This window comes from Oenanthe melanoleuca, chromosome 1A (assembly GCF_029582105.1).
Source record: "Oenanthe melanoleuca isolate GR-GAL-2019-014 chromosome 1A, OMel1.0, whole genome shotgun sequence".
Taxonomy (NCBI): domain Eukaryota; kingdom Metazoa; phylum Chordata; class Aves; order Passeriformes; family Muscicapidae; genus Oenanthe; species Oenanthe melanoleuca.
Window position 1 is genome coordinate 58,138,149 of NC_079334.1, and position 24,929 is coordinate 58,163,077.

The 24,929-nt window shown below is 35.7% G+C and overlaps 1 protein-coding gene across 2 annotated transcripts in view; it reads left to right on the forward strand.

The window, feature by feature from the left end:
* Positions 1 to 24,929, forward strand: part of CCDC146 (coiled-coil domain containing 146) — a 63,821-nt gene that overhangs the window by 32,599 nt on the left and 6,293 nt on the right. For both annotated transcript variants that reach the window (XM_056507287.1, XM_056507296.1), the window contains exons 4-15: positions 278 to 484; positions 8,124 to 8,181; positions 8,723 to 8,896; positions 9,488 to 9,561; positions 10,605 to 10,832; positions 11,716 to 11,902; positions 15,150 to 15,245; positions 16,244 to 16,414; positions 18,161 to 18,249; positions 18,363 to 18,527; positions 20,803 to 21,021; positions 21,644 to 21,872. In XM_056507287.1, the coding sequence (XP_056363262.1) occupies positions 278 to 484; positions 8,124 to 8,181; positions 8,723 to 8,896; positions 9,488 to 9,561; positions 10,605 to 10,832; positions 11,716 to 11,902; positions 15,150 to 15,245; positions 16,244 to 16,414; positions 18,161 to 18,249; positions 18,363 to 18,527; positions 20,803 to 21,021; positions 21,644 to 21,872 (1,897 nt within the window). The remainder of the gene's footprint in view (positions 1 to 277; positions 485 to 8,123; positions 8,182 to 8,722; positions 8,897 to 9,487; positions 9,562 to 10,604; positions 10,833 to 11,715; positions 11,903 to 15,149; positions 15,246 to 16,243; positions 16,415 to 18,160; positions 18,250 to 18,362; positions 18,528 to 20,802; positions 21,022 to 21,643; positions 21,873 to 24,929) is intronic.

Consider the following 24,929-nt stretch of genomic DNA (forward strand, 5'->3'; position numbering starts at 1 on the left):
GAATCTCACTCCATCTATAGGTATGCAAAAAAACCCTCCTGAGACCAGATTCCACTGCTCTCATGGCATCATAGGATGATTTGGTTTGAACAGAACTCAGGAGGTCCAACCTCCTGCCCAAGACAGGGTCAACTAGGAGGTCAGGCAAGATTATTCAGATCTTAATTCCATCTCATCTTGAAAACCTTGAATTAAATATTATAGGTATGTAAAGAAGTATAGATAAAAAAGCTTGTGCTTCACATTGGCTAGTTCTAAATTTGTCTGTTTAATGAAGTTTGCAGGAATCTGAAACCCAGCTGTTGCAGGAAGCCGAACGCCTGAGTGCAGAACTGGAACAACAATGTCAACTGGAAAAAGCAGAACAGTTCCCCGAAGAGGCTTCCAGTGAAGCTTCCCAAATAAGGCAACAACTTCTTAGCTGCCGAAGTGAATACAGTGCTGTTAAAGGAAGAGTGTATGAAAATCGCTTGAAGATAGAATGGTAGGTGAAAGTGGTCAAATGCTGCAAATTTTATCATAGCTAATTTACAAGATGATAAATAGCGTAAAAATCAATCTCCTTTACATTTTACACGGACACATTTCTTGATGGCTGTTGTCAAATGAATTGCCATAAACTTTCCCCAGTTACAGCAACATGTCAGTGATGAATAAATTTACCATAATGAGATTTGTAGATAGTTTTAAGTTTAGAACTTGGATGGGGTTCTTTAAAATGCTGTTTAAAATTTACTATATTGCATGAATAATATTCAGGTAGGAAAAATTAACATGAACAATTCTAGTCTAGAACACCTTCAATACAAATGTTTAAAGTGTCTCAGAGACCTGTTGGTTTGGATTTCGTGGAACAATGTCATAAATAGAGGCAATGCTATTTTTAACAGCAGTAGCACGGTGTATTCAAGTTTTTTTACTCAGGTATTCAAAGGGAAAGAAGTACTTGTATATTCTAATGTCAGAAAAATGATAAATTTGCTGTGAAAGGAGTGAAATCTTAACATTTCTATATAGGGACAACAGTCCAGTTCATTAGCTTGGTATTGTGTACATTCAAATTATCTGCATACTTTATAGTAAAATTACAAGCAGAAGTATTGCATTTTTAAAAATATATACCTAAACAGATGAAATAATTTATTTTTTTTTTTGGGAGACTTGCTGTTTTTACCCATCTTCAATCCAGCTGTCGTGTTGTTGGTGTATATAAACACAAACATGCAATGTCAGCATTTCAGCAGTTAAGATTATTATTCTGCAAGGAAATCATGAACACTGTACACACTGCGTGGAGCAGGTTTTTCTGGCAACTCTTTCTTGATATTTTTTTTCAGTTTTTTAGAGCCAAGTGTTTGCTCTAAGAGAAAAAGAAACTGAGAATGAAGCAAACTGGGAGTGGGAAAGAAACATGAAAAGCATCTGGAAAAAATTATTTGCTATGAGATAACTAAGAAACATGAAATTTCCTGAAATAATCATTAAATACAGAATTTATTGCAATTTCCAAGCAGTCCAGAAATAAGGTCACACTTTTTAACCATTTGTTCTCATATCTTTTGAACATTTTTCACTGATTTTGCATCAATTTCCAAAAAAATTATGAGGATTTATATGTTTAGACAATATTTTTCCATTCTCTATTTTCTACCTCCAGTCAAAATGAGAACTCTATTCTATACAAAATGCAGTGTAGATATTATTTGATTACTCTTGCACATTTACTGGATTAATTTTTATATATGAACTGAATATCTTGCAGATTAAAAATTTACTTTTTGAGTCACTCATGCAGTAAAAAAATGTTTCTTCATTGTAATAAGAAACGTATGTCTTGTGTATTGCCTGGGATCAAACCCAGCTGTACAGTCTGACCAGAGGTCCGTGAGGTGCATTATCTAATGGAGACCAAAAGTGCAGCCCCAGCCACTTGTGATGTGGGGATTCATGAGCCAAATACAGTTCTCTGTGTTTAGGAATCCTCAGTTGACCCCTATTCCTTTGAACTTCTCCCGTCTCCTCCAGAACAAACTTCTGATATTGCAGCACGCTGGGCGAAGCGTTCCACAGACAAACTACGTAAGAGCTGCCACCTCCTTGCTTTTTTAACCTGGCCCCTACAGCTTCATTCAAGCCCTGTAGTTCTTGTATTGGATGAGACAATGAGCATCTGATTCACTGCTACAGAATAGTTTGATAGCTCTCTTTTGTATAGCCCCTTCCCCCTTTAATTTGTCTTTTTTTTTCAAACTCAGGAGCTGCAGATTATTTAGTCGTTCCTTTTTTTATGCCTGATGATAGCCTTGGGTCTTATATGTGTTGAGGGTGTGGAGCGAGAAGGATGTGCCTTGGTTATATGTGGACTTCCTTATTGGGAAGGATATTCCAGAAATATTCAAGAGATTTTGAGTTGGACTAGTCTAAAGTGAACAGGACTAGCACAATATGTGTGAAGAATGGGTGAGTGAATGTACTGGAGAAATGAAGAAAACCAGATGATGGGTGTGAATACATGTTTGTAATGTAGGGATAAGTTTGGTCCTGTGAAAGACAGTGAAAATGAATGTCCAGAATAGAGTTGTGAGTAGCAGGTGGTCTAATAGTAAAATGAAGATCTATGTGCTTGCTGGTTTTATCCAAAAAGTAAAGCAATGTTTTCTGAAATATCTCTGTGCATGGCCAATGCCACAGACGGAGGGGAGGGAAGCTGCATCAAAGGTATTAGAAGTTTGCTGTTAGGTTGCTGCTTGGTTTTCTTCATTTCTCAGGATAAAAAGTCATGGTTCAACCTCTCTTGGCCCTTGATCTCTCTGGAACACAGTTTCCCTTGTTGTCCAACTATGTTAATACAGTCCCAGCTGTGCTTGGCACAAGTAAATTTCTCTTTGGGAATTATGACTAATAGCTGTTCAGTCTAAAAACAAACAGGCTGTTTATTTACTTTTGTATGTATAGCAGATAGGGAACATGGAGGGGGAAAGAGTTGAAGGGTTTATCTGTATCTCTCATCTACTGCTTTATCCTTTTTTTAGAATGTCTACTCAAGCCTAGTAGCTCAGGCTGAGCTGGAAGTGAAACATCTGATCTTGTTTCCCTGGTTCCTTGTTTCTGTAAACCTTTCTTTCTCTGAAGCATCCCTCTTCTCTCTGATGCCTTTGTTTCTTGTCTTAATTCACTTCTTCCGATATCTAAGAGTACTTAGCACCTTTTTTGCACTCAGATTCAAATCTGACAACAATGACATTTCACCCTTGAGGAGTCATACAGGTATGCCATAATATTAGGAGAAGTCTCAAGGTCTCTTAATATTGCATACTCTTCTATCCCTATTTATTTTCCTCTCTGCTTGCCTCTGTAAACAATTTTTCCAGACCTTTTTTAACAGCTGAAGATTATATTTCATCTTTTTGTTTTAAATCTTCATTGTTCCAATGAATAGTCTACATTTTCAGAATAAATTAAATTCCTTTCAGTATTGAAGCATCATCAGGTTTTCAGGAATTTTCTTGACACTCTTCAGCTGTCAAGGAAGTCACGCTGAGGGTGACTGCATGGATGAGCTGTGTTCCCTGGGTAGGTATGTGCCTCCTCTTCCAGTTTGTGGCCTCTTCTGCCATATGGATGTACTGGGCTCATTTCTGGTGTGTCTGCCTGAGAGCTCAGGAGAACAAGGGTTGGAAGGATTTTTCTAAGCTTGTAAAGCTTGGGCCACCATCCCAAAGTCAGAACTGACTCTGGGAGTATTCTTCCTCTCAAAAACTATTTGGCAAGGGTAATAAAGTAAAAGGAAAAAGAGTCATCTCCACTCAGTTCTGCTAAAATTTCATTCAGAGCCATGAAATTCCTTCATATAATTTATAAGAAGCCTCAGTAAGTAAGAATATAGACCGAAAAATCAAATTAACAGGACAAGAGGGAAAGAATCAGTGTGATCAGCAAGGATTTGCTCTGGTTCAAGGAGACTTTAATGTTCATGTAAGGCTTGGAGTTCTGGTTTATGAGACAAAATAAAGCGCTGTTTCTCTTTATTACACAATGGTATCAACAGTAGTTTATTGTTGAAAAATAATAAATAATAAATCTAAATCTATCATCTAAACAATTCATTTAAAAGTAAGTAATTAATTTGTACTAAATTTATCTATAACAAGAATTTGTGAGATTAAAGGTGCCTTATGCTTGAAAACAATGTTATTTGAGAGCCTAGGTCCAATCTCCAGCTCTCACAGTGATTTGTTCAGGTAACAAAACAGCTCCTCTCTGAAGTACTCTGTTCAACTGCATGCAAGTCAGGATTGCAAAACTGACTTTGTTCTTGTAGAAGCATTGCAAATAAGGAAAACTATTTCAACACTTGTAATTATTTCTGTATTAGTCACTGAATAATTGAAAAGTGAAAAGTTAAGCGATCCATAACATAAAGTTAAGATGTCAGGCCATAAGTAAAATAAATAGCATCACAGCTGAAATTATCTGCTGTTATTGTAGCTGCCTTCTCTGGTACCTACAAACTAATTACAACTCAGAGCCTTACAGGAAGATCATGCTGGCAGCTTATCAACTGTGATAACTTCTACCTGTGGTCACTAGATTTTAGTTGTGAGGTGCTGAACACCTTCTATGGATTTCCAAGCAATCCCAGCTCAGAGAGAATAGCTGAAGGAGTTCACTTTCTTGCATGATGTGACTTCTAATGATAACAGTGTTGTGGCTATTTCGTGAGCTGAGGAAGTGAAATGGACTTCTGTTGACAACTACTACCACATTTCTTCATCTTTCCATCCTAATTTTTCATTTCTGTGTCAGCTTGCAGATGTAAATGTCTCTCAGGGAAAAATCTGGAATGTGTTTTTATTAATGGCCCAGTTTTCCAACTGCCTTTTTTTAACTCATTACAACTGCATTTATGACAGCTTCTCATGTACAGTACTGTTATTAGGCTTCATGAAAATAAGAAGAGCAATTCTAGAAACATTTGTACACATTAATGCTTAAACTTAAGAGTTTTATCTTCTTTCCATTGTGTATTAGAGGTATAATAATGATAATAATAAAATCCACATGATATTGAAAAATACATCTATCAGGGAAGGGCTATAAAATAATGGGAAATTTAAATGCCTAATGCCAGTTGCAGCTGTTTGGTTTGTTGTCATTGATGTCTAAGTAAAACAGTCATAAGGTTGATATCCATACAATGCAGATTAAAAGATTTAAAGGCTAAATGGAAAGACCAAAATATCTCTGCTTATCTTACTTTAAGCTTCTGTGTTTATCTATTAAATCAGAGATTAGACTTAAATTCTTCAAAGAATCTTATTTGATTTCTAAATGTGTGTTAATCACCTTACCTCCCCTTTGGAGGCCACAGAGAGATATATGTTATCTTTATCTGGTAATTTATATCATCCTAAAACAGTCAGCTGGTATGTGAGATGACCTGCCCTTTGGAGGTTCCAGTTTTTATTCCTGACAGTAAGGAAGCCCAGGATGTTAGCATAGGGCTACCTGACTTCTGGCTATGGGCAGCTGGATCAAACTCATTGCTCAAAAGGGAGAGATTTAAATTCTTTCTTTTTAACCATTCTTTCTTTTCACGCTTCCACTGGCTTTTGTGTGGAAGTAGTTGGTCTGCTGGCTGTTTAGATAGCTTGACCCTTGTCATTCACTGTTGCCTTTGTTTATGTCGCAGAAAATGAAGTGTTCAAATCATTTTACTTTTGCTGGATGGAAAAGTCTTTGTTGTGAAACTGGAATGGTTCCACAGGAATCTGTCCTCATGAGTGAGGAATGTGACAAAATGAAAACAGTGTCAACTTTGCTCTCCCTCCTGATCTTTGGTATTGCTCTTTTGATCATCCAGCGTGATATGAAAGAGGGCACAGCACGGACTAATCACAAGCCATGCAGTACCTCTTTAATCATTTTGCACAGGACTTATTTAATAATATTTTGTGGCAGTCAAACAGTTACAGGAATTTGTGCAAAGCAGACATTCATTATCCTTAGTATGATTAGGCCAGTCCCAAGGAGTTCTATTAGAAGCACTGCCAAAATGGGTTTGGAATATGATTTTTGAATTTTTGAATTTTTTAAAAGTAATTTTATCAGTTTTGGGGGAAGATTGATTTATATTCAACTTTTTTCTTTAAAAGATTTGTTTTGCAAAGTCATTCACTCTGTGAGTGCTCGAACACTGGCATTCAAATTAGTTTTTAGACTTTACCAGTCCCTGTCAAAGCATACTTGTAGTCTGCCCATGCAAAAATCATACATGCTGTATATCAACAACATCTACTTTGTGTCTATTTTCTCTTTGCTCTTCATATGAGCCACAACTTCTTATTCATGGGAGAGACGTTGTTTTGTTTTGTTCTGTTTATATTGCAACACCACCAACCCAGTTATCTTTTTTTTTTTTTCTCTATTTCCTTTCCTTAGCTAGAAATACATTGCCTGAGACTTCCAGGTATAGGCTTCACTCCTTTTGTTGGAGGACTCAAATATAAGAAAGAGTTTATTGAGAGAATGAGGGGGAGGAGCTAATCTTTAATCATCACTGCTAAAGAGTTGAGCATAAGGTCCTAGGGATGGTCCTCCATGAGGTTGGCTGCTAGGAGACTGATCTCTGTTCCCATGACCACACATTTTCTGAAACCTGAACCACCACCACCCTGAAAGTCTTGCACTGCTGCTGGAAGGTTTCAGAAGAAAAAAAAAGAAATAGCAATCAGCTGTCTCTTTTCTTTATCAGCTACATTATAAGGTAACTGTAATAGCTGATTTGGGTGGGTGGGGATGCCCAGGAGTCCCTTGCCATTGTTATAGCTCCAAGTGACACAACTGTTTTTTGGAAGTTTGTCCCTTCTTCGTAATGCTTCCCTAATTTAAAGAGTTATTTATTGTACCAGACTACCCTGGGTCTCAACAAAACTTGACCAGCACACCCTCCCACTGGAGTTATAAATTTAAGCACTGAAGTTGATTTTTTGCCGTACCTGGGACAGAGGATTTGTTTGTTACACTTATTCCTTAGCTGCAATCTTCTTTATAGCCTGAGACTGAAATGTCACTGTAGGTACTAGTTGCACTGCAAGAAACTGCTCCCTTGTTCCCAGTGAACAGCACAGTGACTCAGTTAAGTTGTTTGGTTGTGATGGCATACAGACTCCTGTAAACCATTTACCTACTATAGGTGCAGAACTGTTCTGTGCATGCTCTGGGGATCTACAGATATACCTTCAGTAGGGATCATTTTTGTATTTGGCAGTATTTACCTACCTGCTACCAAGAAGCTCCCTCTTGTAAATCCAACAAGCTTATTGGTTGAGCTCCTTTTTTATAGCCACCTTTCTCAGGGCAGTGTTACTAAATACCCACAAGATCTAAGAGGTTTCCTGTTTTTTCCTTTCTTCCTTCTTCACTTCTTTAGCATCTGTCCCTATTGTTGCCTGAAATTAAATTTCAATTTCATTTTGGATACAGGTTAAGATCACTGTGGCTATTCAATTTACTTTTCTACCATACTCCTTTGGCTTAGTCTATAACCCCTGCCACTGTTCAGGACTTTTTCCCACAGACTCCACTCCAGATTTGAGGAGCTTCACTTACATTTGTCTGAAGATTAAATGTGTATGTGAAAACATGAAGGTTTTTCACTAGCAACTGTGCTTTCTTTGATATTTTATGTCTTTGTGGCTATTTATTACCCACCTCCTCTTTCCTTTTGCCACATTTCCACATTAACATTTTGTTTTCTGAGGTTGGGAGGAACTGTGGATGAAAGGTGCCACTAGTAAAAGACACGGGTGAGTAAGGCATGAATGCCTCATTCATGCACCCCTGCAGGAGGTGGTCAGACTAAGAAAAATCAAATGTTCAAATGTTTAGATGTGTGCTCCATAGAAAAAGATGTGTGCACCTCCATATATACACCCAGTCGTTCAGGACCCCCAGTCACCAGTCAGCAAACTTCCTTTAAATATGAGCACCTTTCATGCTAATTCACCATGTGTTTTAGTCCCACATGGGATAGGCTTTCATATTTTCTTACCATTTACTATATTACAGTAATGATTATTGTATTATTAATAGATGTGATTCTGCTTTGATTTTTACTGTAGTTTGCGAGAAGAAAAAAAGCTTCTGGAAAATGAATACGAAAAAATTTCAAAAGAGAAGGTAAGTACAGAACATGAGAAAAGCAATGTTTTATGTTCCATCAACTAACATATTAAAAACAATCACTGAAAATGTTTTCTCAGTGTGCATTTCTAGAGTTTACGTAAAATAGAATACATGGAAAAATAGATTTTAAAATAAATAGATTTTTATAGGCTATATTATAAATTCAATTTTGATAACTAGGACAAGCAATAAATAACTGATTTAGAAAATATCTGTCTTTTTTTGTTTCCTCAAGAGAATGTTTCCTATATTCAGCAAATGAATACTGCAAAAGATAGCAGCAGGTTTTTCGTTCTAGGATGCAAAAATTAAAAATACATTTGTAGTCATAAATCCTGAGTAATATATGTGGCTTTTTTGGAAATAAAAATTCCATTAGTATTGATAGAAGAAACACATATATGGTAAAATATACATTTCATATCTTGTCACTAGAAATGTTATTATTCAATGTTAATGAGTCTGTGTTATCAGAAGCCTGCAAAATGTAAAAGGGAAAATACAATTAATCTGGTCTTTTGCTTCATTTTTAAAGAAAGACAATAAAATTAAACGATTGAAAGAAAATTGTGATGAGCTCAGCAAAGAAGTAATCCAGAGGAAAGAAGAAATTGATTCAATAAAAGCAGCTGTTTCATCCAAGGAAAAGATGATATTAACAGATGAGGAAGAAATGGAAAAGCTTCAGGAGATGCAGACCTTTTTAAAAGTAACACAAAATTAATTGTGCCTATGTACCTGTGTGTGCGTGTGCACGTGTGTGTGTACGGGTACGTGCTGCCCAAAGGAGCAGTGAATCTTCTGCATGTTGTCATTCCAAATTCATTATTCCAATTCATTATATTTAATAACCATTTCCCAATAGGTGTGAAACATGCTGCTGTGCCATATGCTTATTACTCCTTTAGGAAATACTAACAGTCATGGTTTTGATTAAAAAGTGGTTTCTATAAAAGGCATCTTCGTTATGTTATATTATTGTAGATTGCTCCGATTACAGTTCATACAGATTTACACTGAGAATTAAAAACATACCTGGGTCTACTTCTTTCCATGGTATAAATGGCATAATAAGATTAATATTAATAATATTAAAGCATAATTTTTATCTTGAAGACATACTAAAATTGTAAACATCAATGTTTAGTTTTAAAAGTGGCAGCTACAATTCTCTGGGAAAAACTCAAGTAATTAAAAATGTTTCCTACTGATTTTCACAGCAGTTCTAAATGAATATTACTGCTATGAAAACTCATCAGCTTTTGAGGCTATTAATCAAACCTTTGTGTTTTGTTACTAGGCTGAGCTAGTTAGGATCCTTGGTGTTCCAAAGCAACTTGCAAAAGAAACTGAGAAGTTGAATCAGAAAAAAATGTATGTTTTTAAAATATAACTCTATATACATGAATATATATATGTATGACTTCTTCTCATCCTTTGGCTATACAAATGATTGAGGATGGTTGTTGGTTAAAATTAGGATCAACATTTAAACTAACACTTACACAGCTGACAGTGTAGCCTGAGCTAGAAACCCATTCTCCCTTGGTCCTTCTGTACCAGTTGTGGAGTCACAGCTGCTTTGCTGTAAGGTTCCGACATGAGCTGCAGTCTCTAGTACTTCATCAGAGGAAATGCAAGCCAGCAGCCAGCCTTTTCTTTCCCTCTTGTGAAGCTGGGGTTCTTCTCCCCTGAAGCATGGCATGTGCTGTTTTCTCCAAGTGTAACATCAGATTAGCACTGTGCAGTTTCAGCCAGATCATTCACAGATCCCAGTGGTCCAATTGCCATCCAGATGAGTTTTGTACTCCTTTTGTGCACAGGGCTACACTGAAGTTTGTGTCTCCTGCTTCCAGTCCCTATTTGTAACACCTAAACTATTTGACTGTTAAATTTCTCAGGTTTAAAACTTTTATTATGTTTTTCTTCTACATTTTCCTCACTATTCTTAATGCAACTCTGTCATCATAAATCTTAAGAAGTTTGCCCTATAGTGTTACAGAGAAGCAATTTCTAAAACCTACATTGTGCAGATTGCTATTAATTAAATATTTAAATTAGTCTTTAAATATGTGTCACATCACAGAATAAGCTAACCAGAGTTCCCAGTCTTAGGAAGAATATTTAGAAGTGTCACACCCATGTACCTAGTAATGTTGACAGAAATCAGTTTACTGGAACTCTTTTTAATACTGTCATGGTGCTAAGCTGTCAGTTATCCCCATGTCTATCTGCAATTTTATTGTTGGACTATGTTGGAATTTGAAGGTTTTCATTGTCTGCTTTACCAAATATTTAACATATATTGTTGTGAAATTATTTTGTATGTCCACAAAAACGGGCAGCTTAGATTTTTTTCTTTTAAATATGCATATAGAATATTTAATCCTTACTGCTTTGATAAAATATATCCACAGTGATGCAGAGAAGAAGAATGAAGCCCTTAATGACCAAATAGAAGAATTGAATAGAGCCCTGAAAGCCACTGAAAGAAGGACTGAAGAGATTTTGCAAGAAAAAGAAGTAGTAATGAAGGAATTTGATGAGAAACAAACTTTGATACAAAAGAATGAACGAGAATGCATTGCTTTGACAAAATCACTAGAAATTGGTGCAGAGAAGGAAATGGTTGTCCTATCAGACAGGTTAGCATAAGAGACATGAGCCACATGGAAAGAGCGAACGAGTCTCTGTTCTCAAAAGTCTATTTCTTTTTTCTGCTTCTATTTTCAAGTTTTATGCTGCAACCAGTGCAAATTATAAATTATAAAGCTTGGTTTTCACTTTAGAAATGTTTATATAAAAATTTGGAATCTGGAATCTAGGATTTGTCTTGAAGAAGGACATCAAAAAGCATAAGCGTTTGATAAAATCCTGTGAGATTTTGCTCTTCAAAAGTGAAATATTTTAGAGAATTTCTCTCATTAGTGCACATATTTTCTTTCCTGTGTAACCCACTGAAAGTAAATTGAAGAAGAATAAAATGTGTCAGTATTTTCATTTTCAAATGAGGATCATAGGTATCTGCCTTCATGTAGTCTTGAATTTCAGTGGGGATTGGTTAATCATCTCTTTAATATTCCCTTCAATTATGATTTTCCTTGGTAAAGTAAAGTAAACTCGTAGGTTGAAGGCAAGCTTCCAATGATTCCTCCTTTGCAGAGGGAGGTGTATAGTTGTAATTCTGGCCATATGCTCAGTAATAGTGCTTTTGCCTTTCAAGCTTTGTGTTAAGGGCCCATGGCATCTTATTTTTAAATGTTCCCTCATACTAAAAAATGTGTTTACTTCTTCCTATATATATAGATTCCATGATATTTTTAGCATATTTAGAACAGACTGTGAGACTTCACTGACATAATTAGGGTACTGCCATCTTTTTAGGTAATTTTTTGTCAGTAGTTTGTGAATTTGTCTTGCTGATCCATAGTGATGAGGTACTCAAAACCCATTAAAATAGTCGTGTCTGTTTACATATATGTCTTGATTAAGTTACCTGTTTCTAAAATTCTGTGTCTATCTATATAGACAAATTTTGGAAAGTAATTTAAATAAATGTGTCTCCGAGAACAAAAAGCAGCAAGATATTCTCAATCACCATCAAACACAGAAGGATAAAGAACTGAAAAGTCTAAAAAAGATAGAGTTACAACTCAAAGGGATTTGGGATTCCTTGGAAGGAGATAAGGCAAAGTATAAAAGACTCAAATCAGAGGTCTGTATGAAAGCATTGATCATATAGATTGTAAATTTTCTTGTAAGAAATACTTCTATAAAATCTCTTGACTGTCCTCCAGGAGGAAAGGGGTTCCTCATTTCCTCCTTGCTTTAGTATTTCACCCACTCCTCTTTCAATAATGCTTTACTCTTTTCTGTTTTACTTAGTCTCTTGACTATGGTAATTTTAAAGGGAAGCACCATTCTGCTTGTGTATTCAAATAATTTTCTTTCTTTTCTGCTTCCAATTATTTCTTAAAAATTTATTTTGTCTATAAATTTTTTATGTTTTTCTTCTCTCATCACTGGTTCTTCCATTCTCTCTTTCTTATTTATACTTTCTCTTATACTTGCTCCTTGCTCAGTCTAGATTCTGAGTTATATAAAACTAATCGTGTTTAATCAGGTGAATGGTTTGTTCACAGCACTTGATGTTTCCTACCTTGACACTGTCCCTCAAATTTTTCTTGGTCCTTCTAAGCAATTCAGGACAGAAAATAGCCTTACATAATTGTAAAGTTTTAAAAAATAGCTATACATATCAAAACTCATATATATTTATTTTAACAACTCCAATTATTACTTGATAATATTTAATATTATTAAAAATATTTTTTGTCTCCCTTGAAATTCCTCCTGAATTCACATGTTTATTACCTAGTAATAAAACTCACCTGGGAGGAGAGCTCTATAACCACACTACTAAGTTTTAGATTGAATTTCCTGAAATAACGATTAAAGGGCTGACTCATATTCCAGACTTTAATCTTAAAGCTTAAAGTAAAAAGTTTAAAGCTTCAGTATCAGCTAAGAGAATCTGAGAGATGGTATCTTTGCATGTGTTACACTGAGGAAATGTTCCTGGATGGAGAACCACAATTGTTTAAAAACATGTAGTGCTAAAATCAAATGCCATAACTCACAAGCAGCTGTGGTTAGAGTTCACAGTCTGGGGTGAGATCCAAACCCATCCCAGCCCCATTCCTTCACCTTGTGGAAGGAAACGACCTCGTATGTGTCTTACAAATATCATAATCATGAGGAGTAGGTGAAAAGGAATGCCATGAGAAACAGAAGTGGAATTCTAATCAGTATTTTACTCCAGCAGCTGTAGGATACTACTCTAATGCAAATAGACGACAGCAATAGAGTTGTTTTAGCCCATCTTCCCATGCTTTCCTGCTCTGTTAGAGGAGCAAATGTGAAATCACTGCTCCTCTGCAGGGCTGCCAATTGAAATACAGTACTGCAGGTAGGGAAGAGTCAAATGGCCAGCTTGATTCTGCTTGACCTTTGCTATATTGGAACAATTATAATTTGTAAGACTTAGGAGCACACCAAGCAAAAATTAAAACCCAGTATTTTAAGTAGATAAAATTTCTTTAACTACTTAAAACTATTTAAAACTACTTAAAACTTTTCTAAAACTACTTTAACTACATTTATTCATTGTGATTCAAAGTGAAAGAAAACCACAAGAATTAATTGTTTGTATAAATATGTGATTGCAGAAGCAGCAGTACATCTGTGTGCTTCCCCAGATTTCTTTTGAATCATATGCTAAGTGCAGAATGACTGGTTTGTAGAATAAGGAAATTACAGGAACACTTCCTTCAAATGTGTTTTTCTCGTTAGTAAGTTGTGAAAGGTCAGCTATTGCTAAACACCAACATTGTGTGTGAAAGAGAACCGCTGCTCCTCTCCATGTGGACCTTCTCTTTGGTCAGGCCAATGCAGACAGCCAAAAGTGCCTAAGTTTAGCCCTGTCTTACATGAACAAAAGTCCTTAATGGATTAAAGATGTTTATGTGAGCTTTTTTACCTTTACACAGCAGAAGTGATAACTAATATATATTTCACAGAAAAGCTATTTTTGGTCCCAACACAAGACTGAAAGTCACTTTCTTAGAACAGGCTTTACTGACATTTTAGTAAATGTAATCAAACCAAATCTCAGAGCTGGCAGCTGCAGCTAAACTCCACACTTTGACCTTTAGTGTGTCTCTTGCTTCCCTTTTCCATAAAGCAAGTGAACAGCATTTAATTTTACAATACTGTCACTGAAGTGAAAATAACAAGTGCAAAACATGTACCTATCAGTATTGATTTATAATGTTTTGAACTCTAACGTCTGGTTGAGACCTGAGCAAGATATCACAGGGTTGTTTGTATTGTCTTTGAACATCTTCCAGGTGTGTTGGTAAATGTAATTTTTTCCCATCTATAAGAATTACAGATTTGCAATTAGAATCATTTGGGTTGGAAGGGACCTTTAAAGGTCATTTGGTCCAAACTCCTGCAGTAGGCAGGGACACCATCTAGATCAGGTTAGTCAGACCTCAGTCCAACCTGGCTTTGAGTGTTTGCAGAGACAAGGCATCAGCCACCTCTCTGGGAAACATGTTCCCATGTTTCACTACCTCTGATGAACTAAAGTCTTCCTTTTATCCAATCCTCCCTCTTTTATCTTAAAATTAATATCCCTTGTCCTATCACAACAGGCCCTGCTAAACTGTTTGCTGCCATCAATTACTCACAGACAATATATACTTTCATAGTTAGCCTGATGCATTTATTTCTTGCTTTCTTATAACCATAAGGAATTTAAATGAAGTTAATCAAAATAAGGCCAGCATAGATTTTTATCTTACAAGTTATATCATGTAAGTAGTTGTAGTGAGATTGATCAGATACATTTTAATCAGGTAGGTTTTTTTATGTATTCCTTCACATACTTAATGTTAAAATCTGATTGAATAAATGATTTTTCCCATAATGTACATGAAAAAATAATACATAAATGTTTGTGTTATTAGCTTTGACTTTTTAGAGTCTAATGAAAATCCTACTGTAGTGACAAAAGGAAAAAAATGTGATATCACTATGTAGATGTGAACTCTTTTTTTCCTTTAGTAAGTTCAGAATTTCACTCTGAAAATCCTCTGTGAATTTAGGTGACATTTTTATATACTCTTTCTGTGTTTATTGTTTTTTTAATGACAGTTGCTGAAAATTATAAACCTAGATTAGTGAAGTTTAGTGTCCATAGTTCTTGAAAGAAAAATTTGAGAAACTTCAGTAAGTTGCTGAGGAGCTCTACTCAATGAAGCATTCTTGTACTAGTGATTATAAGAGGAGGGAAATTTAATTTCTTAATTTGTGTAGCTACTTCCAGTATAGTATCTGCAGTTTATATTTTCCTCATTTTTTGTTTGCATCACTATGTGCTTGGTTTATTTTTGTAGGCAGAAATTAACTCAAAAAAAAATGCAGTATTATTAGAAAGACGACAAGAACTGCAGGAGGAGATTGAAACAATCAAGAGAGGTTTAGCTGAACAGGTGCTGAGTTCTGCTTTTTCATATTTTATCATTTTGACAGTTTTCTATAATGAGAATAAAGGGACTGTTTGAAGAAAAAAATAATAGGAGTTTCTAGCTGCAGCTTTCTGGTGAGAAAACACAATAGTCTTTGTTCTATTTTAATGGCCACTTGTCTTTCATTTTTAAAAACATCTTTTGTGTTACTGGCCACATACTAGAAGGTAGAAAGCAAATATAGTTTCTAGTTTAAGTCTTTCTGAATGTTATTGATGACACTGCAGCTAGAAATGTATTGTTATAGATTTCCTTTGGATATAAAATCATGTCGTTGCAACAATAAAAATTGAGCATTTGTACATTAAGATTTTTCATCTTCACAGTTCTGTCATTTGTGGATGTCTGTCTGTAGGCAGCACAGCCATACAGTGTGTGCAAATGCAGATCCCTGCATTACAAGAGCATTAGTACTTGCCACTACATAAATGACTTTTTAGGAAGCAATCTATTTCAAACATACATTCTTAAGGTCAAACCACCTTGTCTTCTTACCCTTATATCCATTTTCTTTGTGTGTTTTGTTTGAATTCATTAACATTGTCAGGTGGGAATCCACTTGTATTTGGATACATGTACCTACATGTCATTCTTTGGGATATGTAACTTGTGTGCCACGGACAGGCATGCAGTCAGTGAAGCCTAGGAAGCTTCCATTCACCTCCTCCTGAAGACCTTACCCTGAACTCACTTAAAGATTATATAGCTATTAAGATCCATTCTGTCAAGTGGACAGTAGCTGAAAAATGTTAGAAACAGAAAATGCTCCTAGGTGATAATATATTCTGAAATGTTAATATATGGATTTTGCATAGTGTTTTAAAGCAATAATTTATTACAGTTTTAAATCTATGTAGTCTGTATATTTGTTTATGTTGCAGATAAACCCAAAGTATTTCCAACTTTGGGTTTGCCAACGCAGATATGTTGTTGCATTAGGATTTAAATTTAATCTTCTCTAGGAAATGATATTCGATATGGATGCCCGCATGTTAGAAGAATGCCTTGCTGCAGAACACTTGCTTTTCAAAGAGCAGGAAAAATGCAGAAATGAGTTATCCACACTTACACAGCTGGCTTGTCTCAGAGCTGATGAGAGGCAACTGAAATGCAGGAATGTTCAGAAAGCCAAGGTAAAAAATTATATATTTGAAAGACTGTTCAAAAGTACCAGTTGGTATAGGGAGAAATTAACTTACTAGTGAGGGGAGCCCTGTGGGCTCATTTCGCTCCCTAGTATTGAAGTTCCATCAGAACACTGGAGACTCACAATACTGTGGTTTATTGCCAATTTGTGGTGCAGTGCAGTATATTAAAATATGATTCCTTAATTGAAACAAGGTATTTGAAAGGACATTTAGAGAGTGCCCAAAGGAGGGCAACAAAGATGGTGAATGACCTTGGGAAGAGGCTGTGTGAGAAGTGACTGAGGGCACTTGGTCTGTTGAGCCTGAGGAGAGACCTCACTGCAGTTACAGGTTCCTCATGGGGGGAAGAGGAGGGGCAGGCACTGATCTCTTCTCTGTGGTGACAGTGACAGGACCTGAGGGCATGGCCTGAAGTTGTGTCAGGGAAAGTTCAGGTTCAATATTAGGAAAAGGTTCTTCCCCCAGAGGATGGTTGGCTCCACAGGGCAGTGGTCACAGCACCAGCCCAGCAGAGTTCTAGAAGCATTTTGACAGTGCTCTTGGGCATGGTGTGACTCTTGGGAATGGTGCCATGCATGGCCAGGGTTTGTTCTGGGTGATCCTGGTGGGTTCCTTCCAACTCAGCACATTCTGTGATTCTGAGATTGTGATTTTCTTTCAAGCCTATGGGATAAAATGAACAATTTGAAAGAGGCAGAGTAGCAGACAACCTCACCTGAGATTCTCAGAAATAAAACTCTTTGTTTAACTCTGGTTTATTTTACAAATATATAAACATTAGAAGACAAACTGAACTACTACTCATTCCATAGTGAGGCAGGAATTTCTATTTTCCTGTTACATTTCAAGGCATAAATATTGATTTAGAGAAAGAAGGAAAGAAAACTTTTCCTATGACTAGTCATTGTATTTGCTGCCTGCATTTTTCTGGCATGATGGGTGCTGTGATGTCACACAGAATCTACTAAATACCAAATTGCTATATGGGAACAAGGTACTGATGTTTCCAAAATGTATGTCTGTAATCAGATAAATTAGATAAGATACTCTTCTACCATCTTGGGAAATTCTGTCTATAAAAATAAACAAACATGTCAGGCTATGTACCTTCAATAAAATCAGTCCATGAACAAATAAAACAAATAAAATAATACAAATTCAGGAATACACAGACAAGCCCAAAGTTGCAATCCATCATCCACCAGCTTTCCCTAATACCAATCTCGTCCTCCTGATACCAGTGGGAGAGGAGAAAAGGCCTGTTGGTTAAAGATTGATGGCCCAGGCTACACAACTGGAATCAAAAGATCCAGAAACTGGATGCAATTCTGCTCAAACATCAGTGATTGCTTACAAGTTAGAACTGAGTAAAAAAAGAAATTTTATTTGTAAAGGTACCATTTCAGTGGCTTATATGCCAAATAATTATATAATGATGGACCTGACGGGCTGATCCGTAGAAAGAGTGGAACTCCAGAGAGAGGGAACCAAACATTTAAGATGCAGCATCAAATTATCTACATTACTAATAGTAATTGTAAACTTAATATAAATGGAAAAACTGTGCTTTTTATGTTGTTGTAATAAAAACATTTCATTATAATAAGAAAAAGTTCTTATAATAATGTCTCCTCACTGTCTTTTTCTAATGTAAGTGTTGTTCTGGTAATTTTATTGAAGGCATTTCTCTAATATATCTAAAGTGCTTACTAAATTTTATTTAAATTTCAGATTCAACTCCAAAGTATTGTTAAGGAACTAAAAAGAAAGGATAGTGAACTAATCATCTGTAAAAAGATGAAAAAAGAAATGCAAAAAGAGTAAGAAAATAACAATATGTTATCTAAAAGAACTCTTCTAAAGCAACTTTTATTCAAGTAATGTATGCATAAAATGCTAATAATTATTTCTTTCACACATATCATTTCTTCAGACTCCAAGGATTTGCTAGGATGTTTGATTTTATGCAAATTGAAAAGGAGAAATGTATGCAATTGATGCGTATTGCTCAGTGGAAAGCAAGGGAAACTGAAAACCGGGTAAAATTGCTAGAAAATAATATAGAAAATTTGAGGAATGCTGTTATAACCAGGGAAAGGTGAGTTTAAAGTACACTGTAGTTCACAATTATAGAAATTTAAGACTGGAAAAAATCTTAGGAGGGAATCTATTCCATCTTTAATTAAATCCATGTCATCCTTGATAGTTATCCTGATTTTTTAAATCTTATTAAAACAAAGGCATTCAGAAACACTCCTCCATAATCTGTTCCAATTTCTTATCCCACTAACACTCCACAACTAGCTTGGTCATCACTGCTTGTGAGAAAGTAGTTTTGAAATTTGGCTACTCTCTTGCTTTCCCATCCTTTATATCATAGTTCTTGGATCTTTCAGGTTTTGCATTATCATGCTTTTTTATTCTTTTGAGCAACACTGTTGCACTGATATTTGCTGTCCTTAGAGAAAAAGAGGTCTGACACGTGATTTTCTAATGAAGTGATGCTTGGGACTATTAAATGAGTCACTAGCTGGGAATGTGGCTGTCTAATTATGAAATTAGAACAAATTGAGGATTTTGGTTCAAACTTACAGTGGCCTTTATTAGATAACACTTATTTCAGATAAAATGTGGTTTCAATTTTCAGACAATCTTCGACAAAATGAAAGGTTACATTCACAGCAAAGATAATGAGGCAGAATAGCTGGTACTTGTGACTCTTTTTTCCTAGACCATTATATAGTGGGGATATATTTTTGTCATTCTAGTGATGAAATTCTGCAATACAGACAGAATTACAATGTCTTGGAAATCTGTACTTGGGCAAGTAGGGAGACAGTGAATAGCCAACTGTGTAAGCAAAACAGGAAAACCAAAATTGAGTAGTTAAAAAGAACCTGATTTTCCAAAAACTTCATTATTTGGTGCCAAAAAATTGCTCAATCAGACAAAGAATACACTAAGTTGGTTTTTTTTAGGCCTTCCCAGTTTGTGAAAGAAGGGGATAAATGGCTAATAAGACATAAATTTTGTATATATATGAGAAATATACAAATATTATTATTGATGTCTCTACTCAGTACAGATCCAACAGGTATTTTGGGCTCTGCAAAAGTAGATTTAAAACTAGTCAGAGGTATTGAATTTTCAGTAACTCTCTTGCCTATGAAAAATATGTTAATCCCAGTAGTAGACTTTAATATCAGTACCACTGTTTCACTGCAACCTATGCAATTTGGAGGAAAGAGTATCAGTCTAAGTAAGGCAAGAAATTTTCAGAAAAATATTTAAAACACATTGCATTTCTGCAATACTGTTATACTTTCAGTCTGAAACTTGTCTTACAGAAGTTTAATTAAATTCAGTAATACCCTGTGGTACTCAAAGTGTTATACATGTGGGGGAATTGAAAAAAAAGCAGCTCCCTGCTCTGTATACAGCAAATCAGCAATTTAATGATGGAGCTCATGAGGGAAGGATACTTCATCTGCAGGTCTGTATTTTAACAGGAGACTTTGCTTTTCCTTTCACTACCTCTTTTGTACTTGGACATGAATATCTTCCTGGTTGTTCCTTGGTTGAGTATCTTCCTGTTGTATTCCTGCTTGATAAAGTTGTGTCTCGATCCAGAAGTGATAACACACATCAAATGAAATAACTAAATTCTGTGTTGTGGGATAGTCAATAGTCCATTTGGTGACAATAATCTGCCTTTTAAATGAGGGACCATCATCCAGGAATCAACAAGGATACTGGAAATAATGAGATCTGTTCTTTATTTGTATGTGATCTTGTCACTAACTTCCCATTATGGTCTGGGGTTTTTATCTATCAAATGGGCAATCTAATAATTTTCTTTCTTGTGTTAATGTTGTGATACATTGTTTCATAAACAATAGAGTTGGAGAACTTTGAGTGGCAAAATACTTTAAGTATTTTAATTTAAACAATAATTTATTTATTGTAATTTATATATTCTAATTTCAAATATAATTTGAATATTTTTATTTAAATAGAATGGCAGGATTTCTACACATTAAGACTTTTCATCACAGTTTATTCCTATGCTCTTAAACTTTATTTTTTATGGCTACTTCAGCTACCTAGTAGAAAATAAAAGAGCTATAGTGCAGTGCTCCCTATATAGCAGTTTTCTTGAGCCAGAATCCAATTCTTTTCAAGCTTGAAAGAACTTGCAAAAAATAAAACTGCTATCAGAGAGTCTTTCTTCTTCTTGTAAAGCTTCTGTGAAGCAGAGACATAGAGGAGCCCTTGTGTGCTTGAGAAATAATTTTAAACTTTGCTTTTAACTGCTGAAATTGATTTCAAATTGAAAGGACTAAAAATATTCCCACATTTCTGTTATATTAAAGAAAATTGCAGGAAGAGTATCTGAAGATTAAAAAGAATGAGAGAACAAAAGCATTGATCAAAAGGGATTGTAACAAAATTCTAGAAGAGATGCTAGAGAATAAAGAAAAGGAAAAGTATTTGAATATTGACAGACTTACCACTGCAGCCACACAGATGGAAGAGGAAATTTTACAGCTACGCAAAAATTATGAAAGGGCTATTCAGCAAAAAAATGAGAGGTACATTTGTAAATTTGTAAAATCTAAGGTAGCGTTTAATTTTGACATTCATGAAGCAACAATATTTTTCAATTTATGAGCACTCCTCATTAGGATTGCTAGAGGTCTATGGCACTGCAATGTTGCACTGACCAGTCCCCCTCTCTGCACTGCCAGTGCTGCTTTGCATTGTGTGGATGTTCCTCCACTGGTGATCATGCTCATGCTTCAGAGCTATTGCTGAAAAAATATGGTAGCTTGCTTACCATATGCCTTGAGAACTTGTAGCCTCCTGCTCTATTTTAATGCATTTTGCACAGACACAGAATCTGCAAAAATGCAGATTATCTAGATGTGTCTGATCTTAATACAGTTTTAAATGCTGTGGGAGGCCAGAAGACCTTAATAATTATGTGAGAGACAAGAGTCACCTTTCCAAGAGTTTGTTTTCTGATTTTCATTGCAATTAATTCTTTACTTACTCAAAATGCTGTCATTAGATTAAAATAATATTTGTGAAAGCCTCATAATTTTTCACAGGTTATTATTATCTTTTAAGATCACTTTTTATGTTATTGAATGGAATATACTGAATATGACTCACTTTTTTTAAAATTATCTTTAAATTTTGGTTTTATTTCAGTGGCCTTTTGCTCAGAGAACGAGAAGAAGAACTAGGCTTATTGTATGAAAGAATAAACAGGCAAGAGGTGTTGTGTAGAAACGGAGATATTAAGATGCAAGTTATGGATGAAAAGATCAGTTTTCTGAAGCTGAAGGTAGCTGAGAAAAAAAGACAGGTTAAATTGTGTTTTAAAGAGCTCACAGTGAAGAATGCCCTGGATGCACAACTGGAGAGACTTCAGACACAGGTTGGTTTTAAAGGAAGTCTTTTTTTACTATCATTCTGTATTTTAAAATTTAAGGTGATTTCATAGAAAAAAAAGTATCTGGATGTACAAGGTTTATTAAAACAGCGAGTTTAGTAATACACCTGTCTAGCAAAACACTGATACATGTTTTTAACTTCACATATGTGAGTTTCTATGCTTATGTGTAACTGGCTGATGCACTTTCTTTTGCCCATGCCAAATGTTTCCTCTGGGTATGGAATTCCAGCTAATCCACCCCACAGCCTGAAATGTCAGTATGACTAAGCTGGAGAATGGGAGTCATGGGGGAAAAATGGGACTGTAGATAAAATTTGTTAAAACTGTATTGATGGAGTAGGTGGAGGGGTGGGAGATACACTTAGACCATCAAATTTCTAAAATAATAACTCAATTCACACTTGACCCTGAGCCTACTCTGGAAACTCTGCTGCCTACAATGATATAATCCTCATATATTTTCTTTTGCGGAAAAACAGTGTAAGTTTTAGTTCTGGTTACAAAATAGCATTAAACAGCTAACAAACTGCAGTGCTTGGGACATTCTTTACTTGCTTTCTGAAATGGCTCATTTACTTTTGACCTTATCTCCAGATGGTAATTTTTCCCATATATACTCTGTTAGTGCCTGCACAAAATCATAAATTGGGGCATACCATTGCCTTTCAAACTTGCATCAGTGGGAGCTGTGGCTCACTGTATAATGGTGCTTTGCACCATTCTCTTACTTCTGGCCTTTTGAAGATATTATATGCTCTGCTAAAAGAATAAAACATAGTACGTGTTTTAATACCTCATGCAAATCATGCCCCAAAGAACTTTGCAGGGCCATCACATATTTAAACAATGAACTGAAGCAGAAAAAAAAAAAAAAAAAACCAAAAAAAATCAGAAGCAAACCCTAAAGGAAAAAAAACCTAAAATGATCCCAAACTTTTCAGTTAAGATTCAAAAAAGAGTCACTGAGTCAAATACAGTAGTAACAAAATGCAGATGATTTTTGTGAACTGACAGAGTTAATCATGAAACTTTGCTTTTTCTGTTCTGAATTCCTGCAACTTTCTCCTTTATGATGATAGTTCATGTGTAACCTAAAATCCCTGTTAAAGGGAGGCTATTGTTGGAGGTGCTTTAAATCTTTTTGCAATATTGACATAAAATTAAAAAGTAGGAAAATACAGAGTGGTGTGATGTTATGCATGCAGTAGTCTTAATAACTGTTCCCAAGTCAGGGTTTTTCCAGTGAACAATGGCAAAAATCAAATTTATAAATCTTAAAATTTTAACTAGATACTGTGATTACTGAATATTACATGGCTCAAACTGGCTGTTAACTGGTTCATCTCCTTATGCTCCAGCATTCTGGCATTAATATTCTTGCTCTCACTGCCAATAGGAATTAAGTCAAATGTGAAGCAATTTCAAATTGTTTGGTTTTATCTCCATGATTTAAATAAACAACATGAGCCTGAATCTGAACTCTGGTGTTGGTTGCCAAATTCACACTGCTGATTCCTGTGCTGATTACAGATTTGCCCCCATGTTGAAATCTGACTCAGCTTCTGTTCAGTTATCATGGTTACAGACTGTCTGGATTAGGCAGGCTGAACCCTGTACCTGTGCCTCTTTTGTCCTCCTCTTTTCCTACCCTTCTGCCTCCTTCAGTCTTCAGCAATACCAGATCTCTTTGGAGCAAGTGCTAGTAACATGGACTAGGTATTTTCATTATCAGTGAAAAAAATTAAAATCATAAATATTTACAGACTGCAAAAACTGACCCATAATCTCAGCAGCTGTAGTGCCCATTGGGAAGGGGAAAAGCCCAGATGAGGACTGTGTGCCAATTCAGCAAGAACAAACACTTCACCTGGGTCTTCTACATTCCACATGAGCTGCTTGATCATCGAAGTGATGTATGTTCCACTTGTATGCTTTCATCAGAAGCTGCCTATTTCCACAAAACATTGGTGAATAGTTAAGCTAAAAAAATACTATCATCTCAAGAAGGCCAGGCCTCTTCTAAGCTAATGCAAGTAACATGAACTAGGTAGGCTTGTTAACATTAAGGTAAAGATTTAAAAATAGAAATACAGGCACTTCTTTACACAAAAAGTACCTGGTGAGACTGTAAGGTGGTTTTCTCTGGGCATAAAACTATGTAACTTTTAATGGGGATTGCACATCAAGGGATTGTTCCTGCTGACTGAAGTGACCCATAAAATCTAATCTACCTTCATGCATCAATGAGAAATACTTAGCATTAATCATTAATTAGTCCAACACACAGACCTGCTGAGCTGTCATGGTGCTGATGGGACTTTCATGCCTTAGAGCTCAGGCAATGTACAAGGACTGTCACTTTATTTGAGGTATTTGGCAACAACATTTGTCCAGGTTTTAATACATGAAAATCTCCAGACTATATCATCACATCACTGAATAATGGGACTAGTAGAGAGATAAAAGTTTATCTAGGCAATCTGCTCTCACACCAGCATTGGATTGCCAATCATTCCTGAGAGGGCTGAGCTGTGCTTTCAAGCCACCACTGAGAAACAGGTTTCCCCAAGCTAGCTATCCCAGTCTTTCCTTAACAGTGGAAAAAATTTCTTGATCTTTGGCCTGGATGTTTCTCGCTGTGGTGTAAGAATATTGGTTTGTATTCTGTCCTCCAGGGACATGACAAACAGACCATTCTTTTCCTTTCTGCAACATTTCATGTTACTGGAAGGACATTAACCATGTTCCTCTCTCATCCTTTTGCTAGGCTACACAACCTTGTTTCTTTCAATCAGCTCTTATAGATTTTTCTTAGATCATTCTTCTTATATAAAAATCAAAATGTATGATACCTACTATTTTTCATCCATACACCTGTGAAATTATCACAGTAGACATTGATCTGGTTTGGCATGACTCAATACACTTGTGGTGGCTGTTATCCCTGTCTTTTTTCTCTTCTTGATGCCTACAAAGAAAACTTAATTATGTGTTCCAGATTTATTCTTCAGAAAGTGGTTATCTATGGTTCCATAGCTT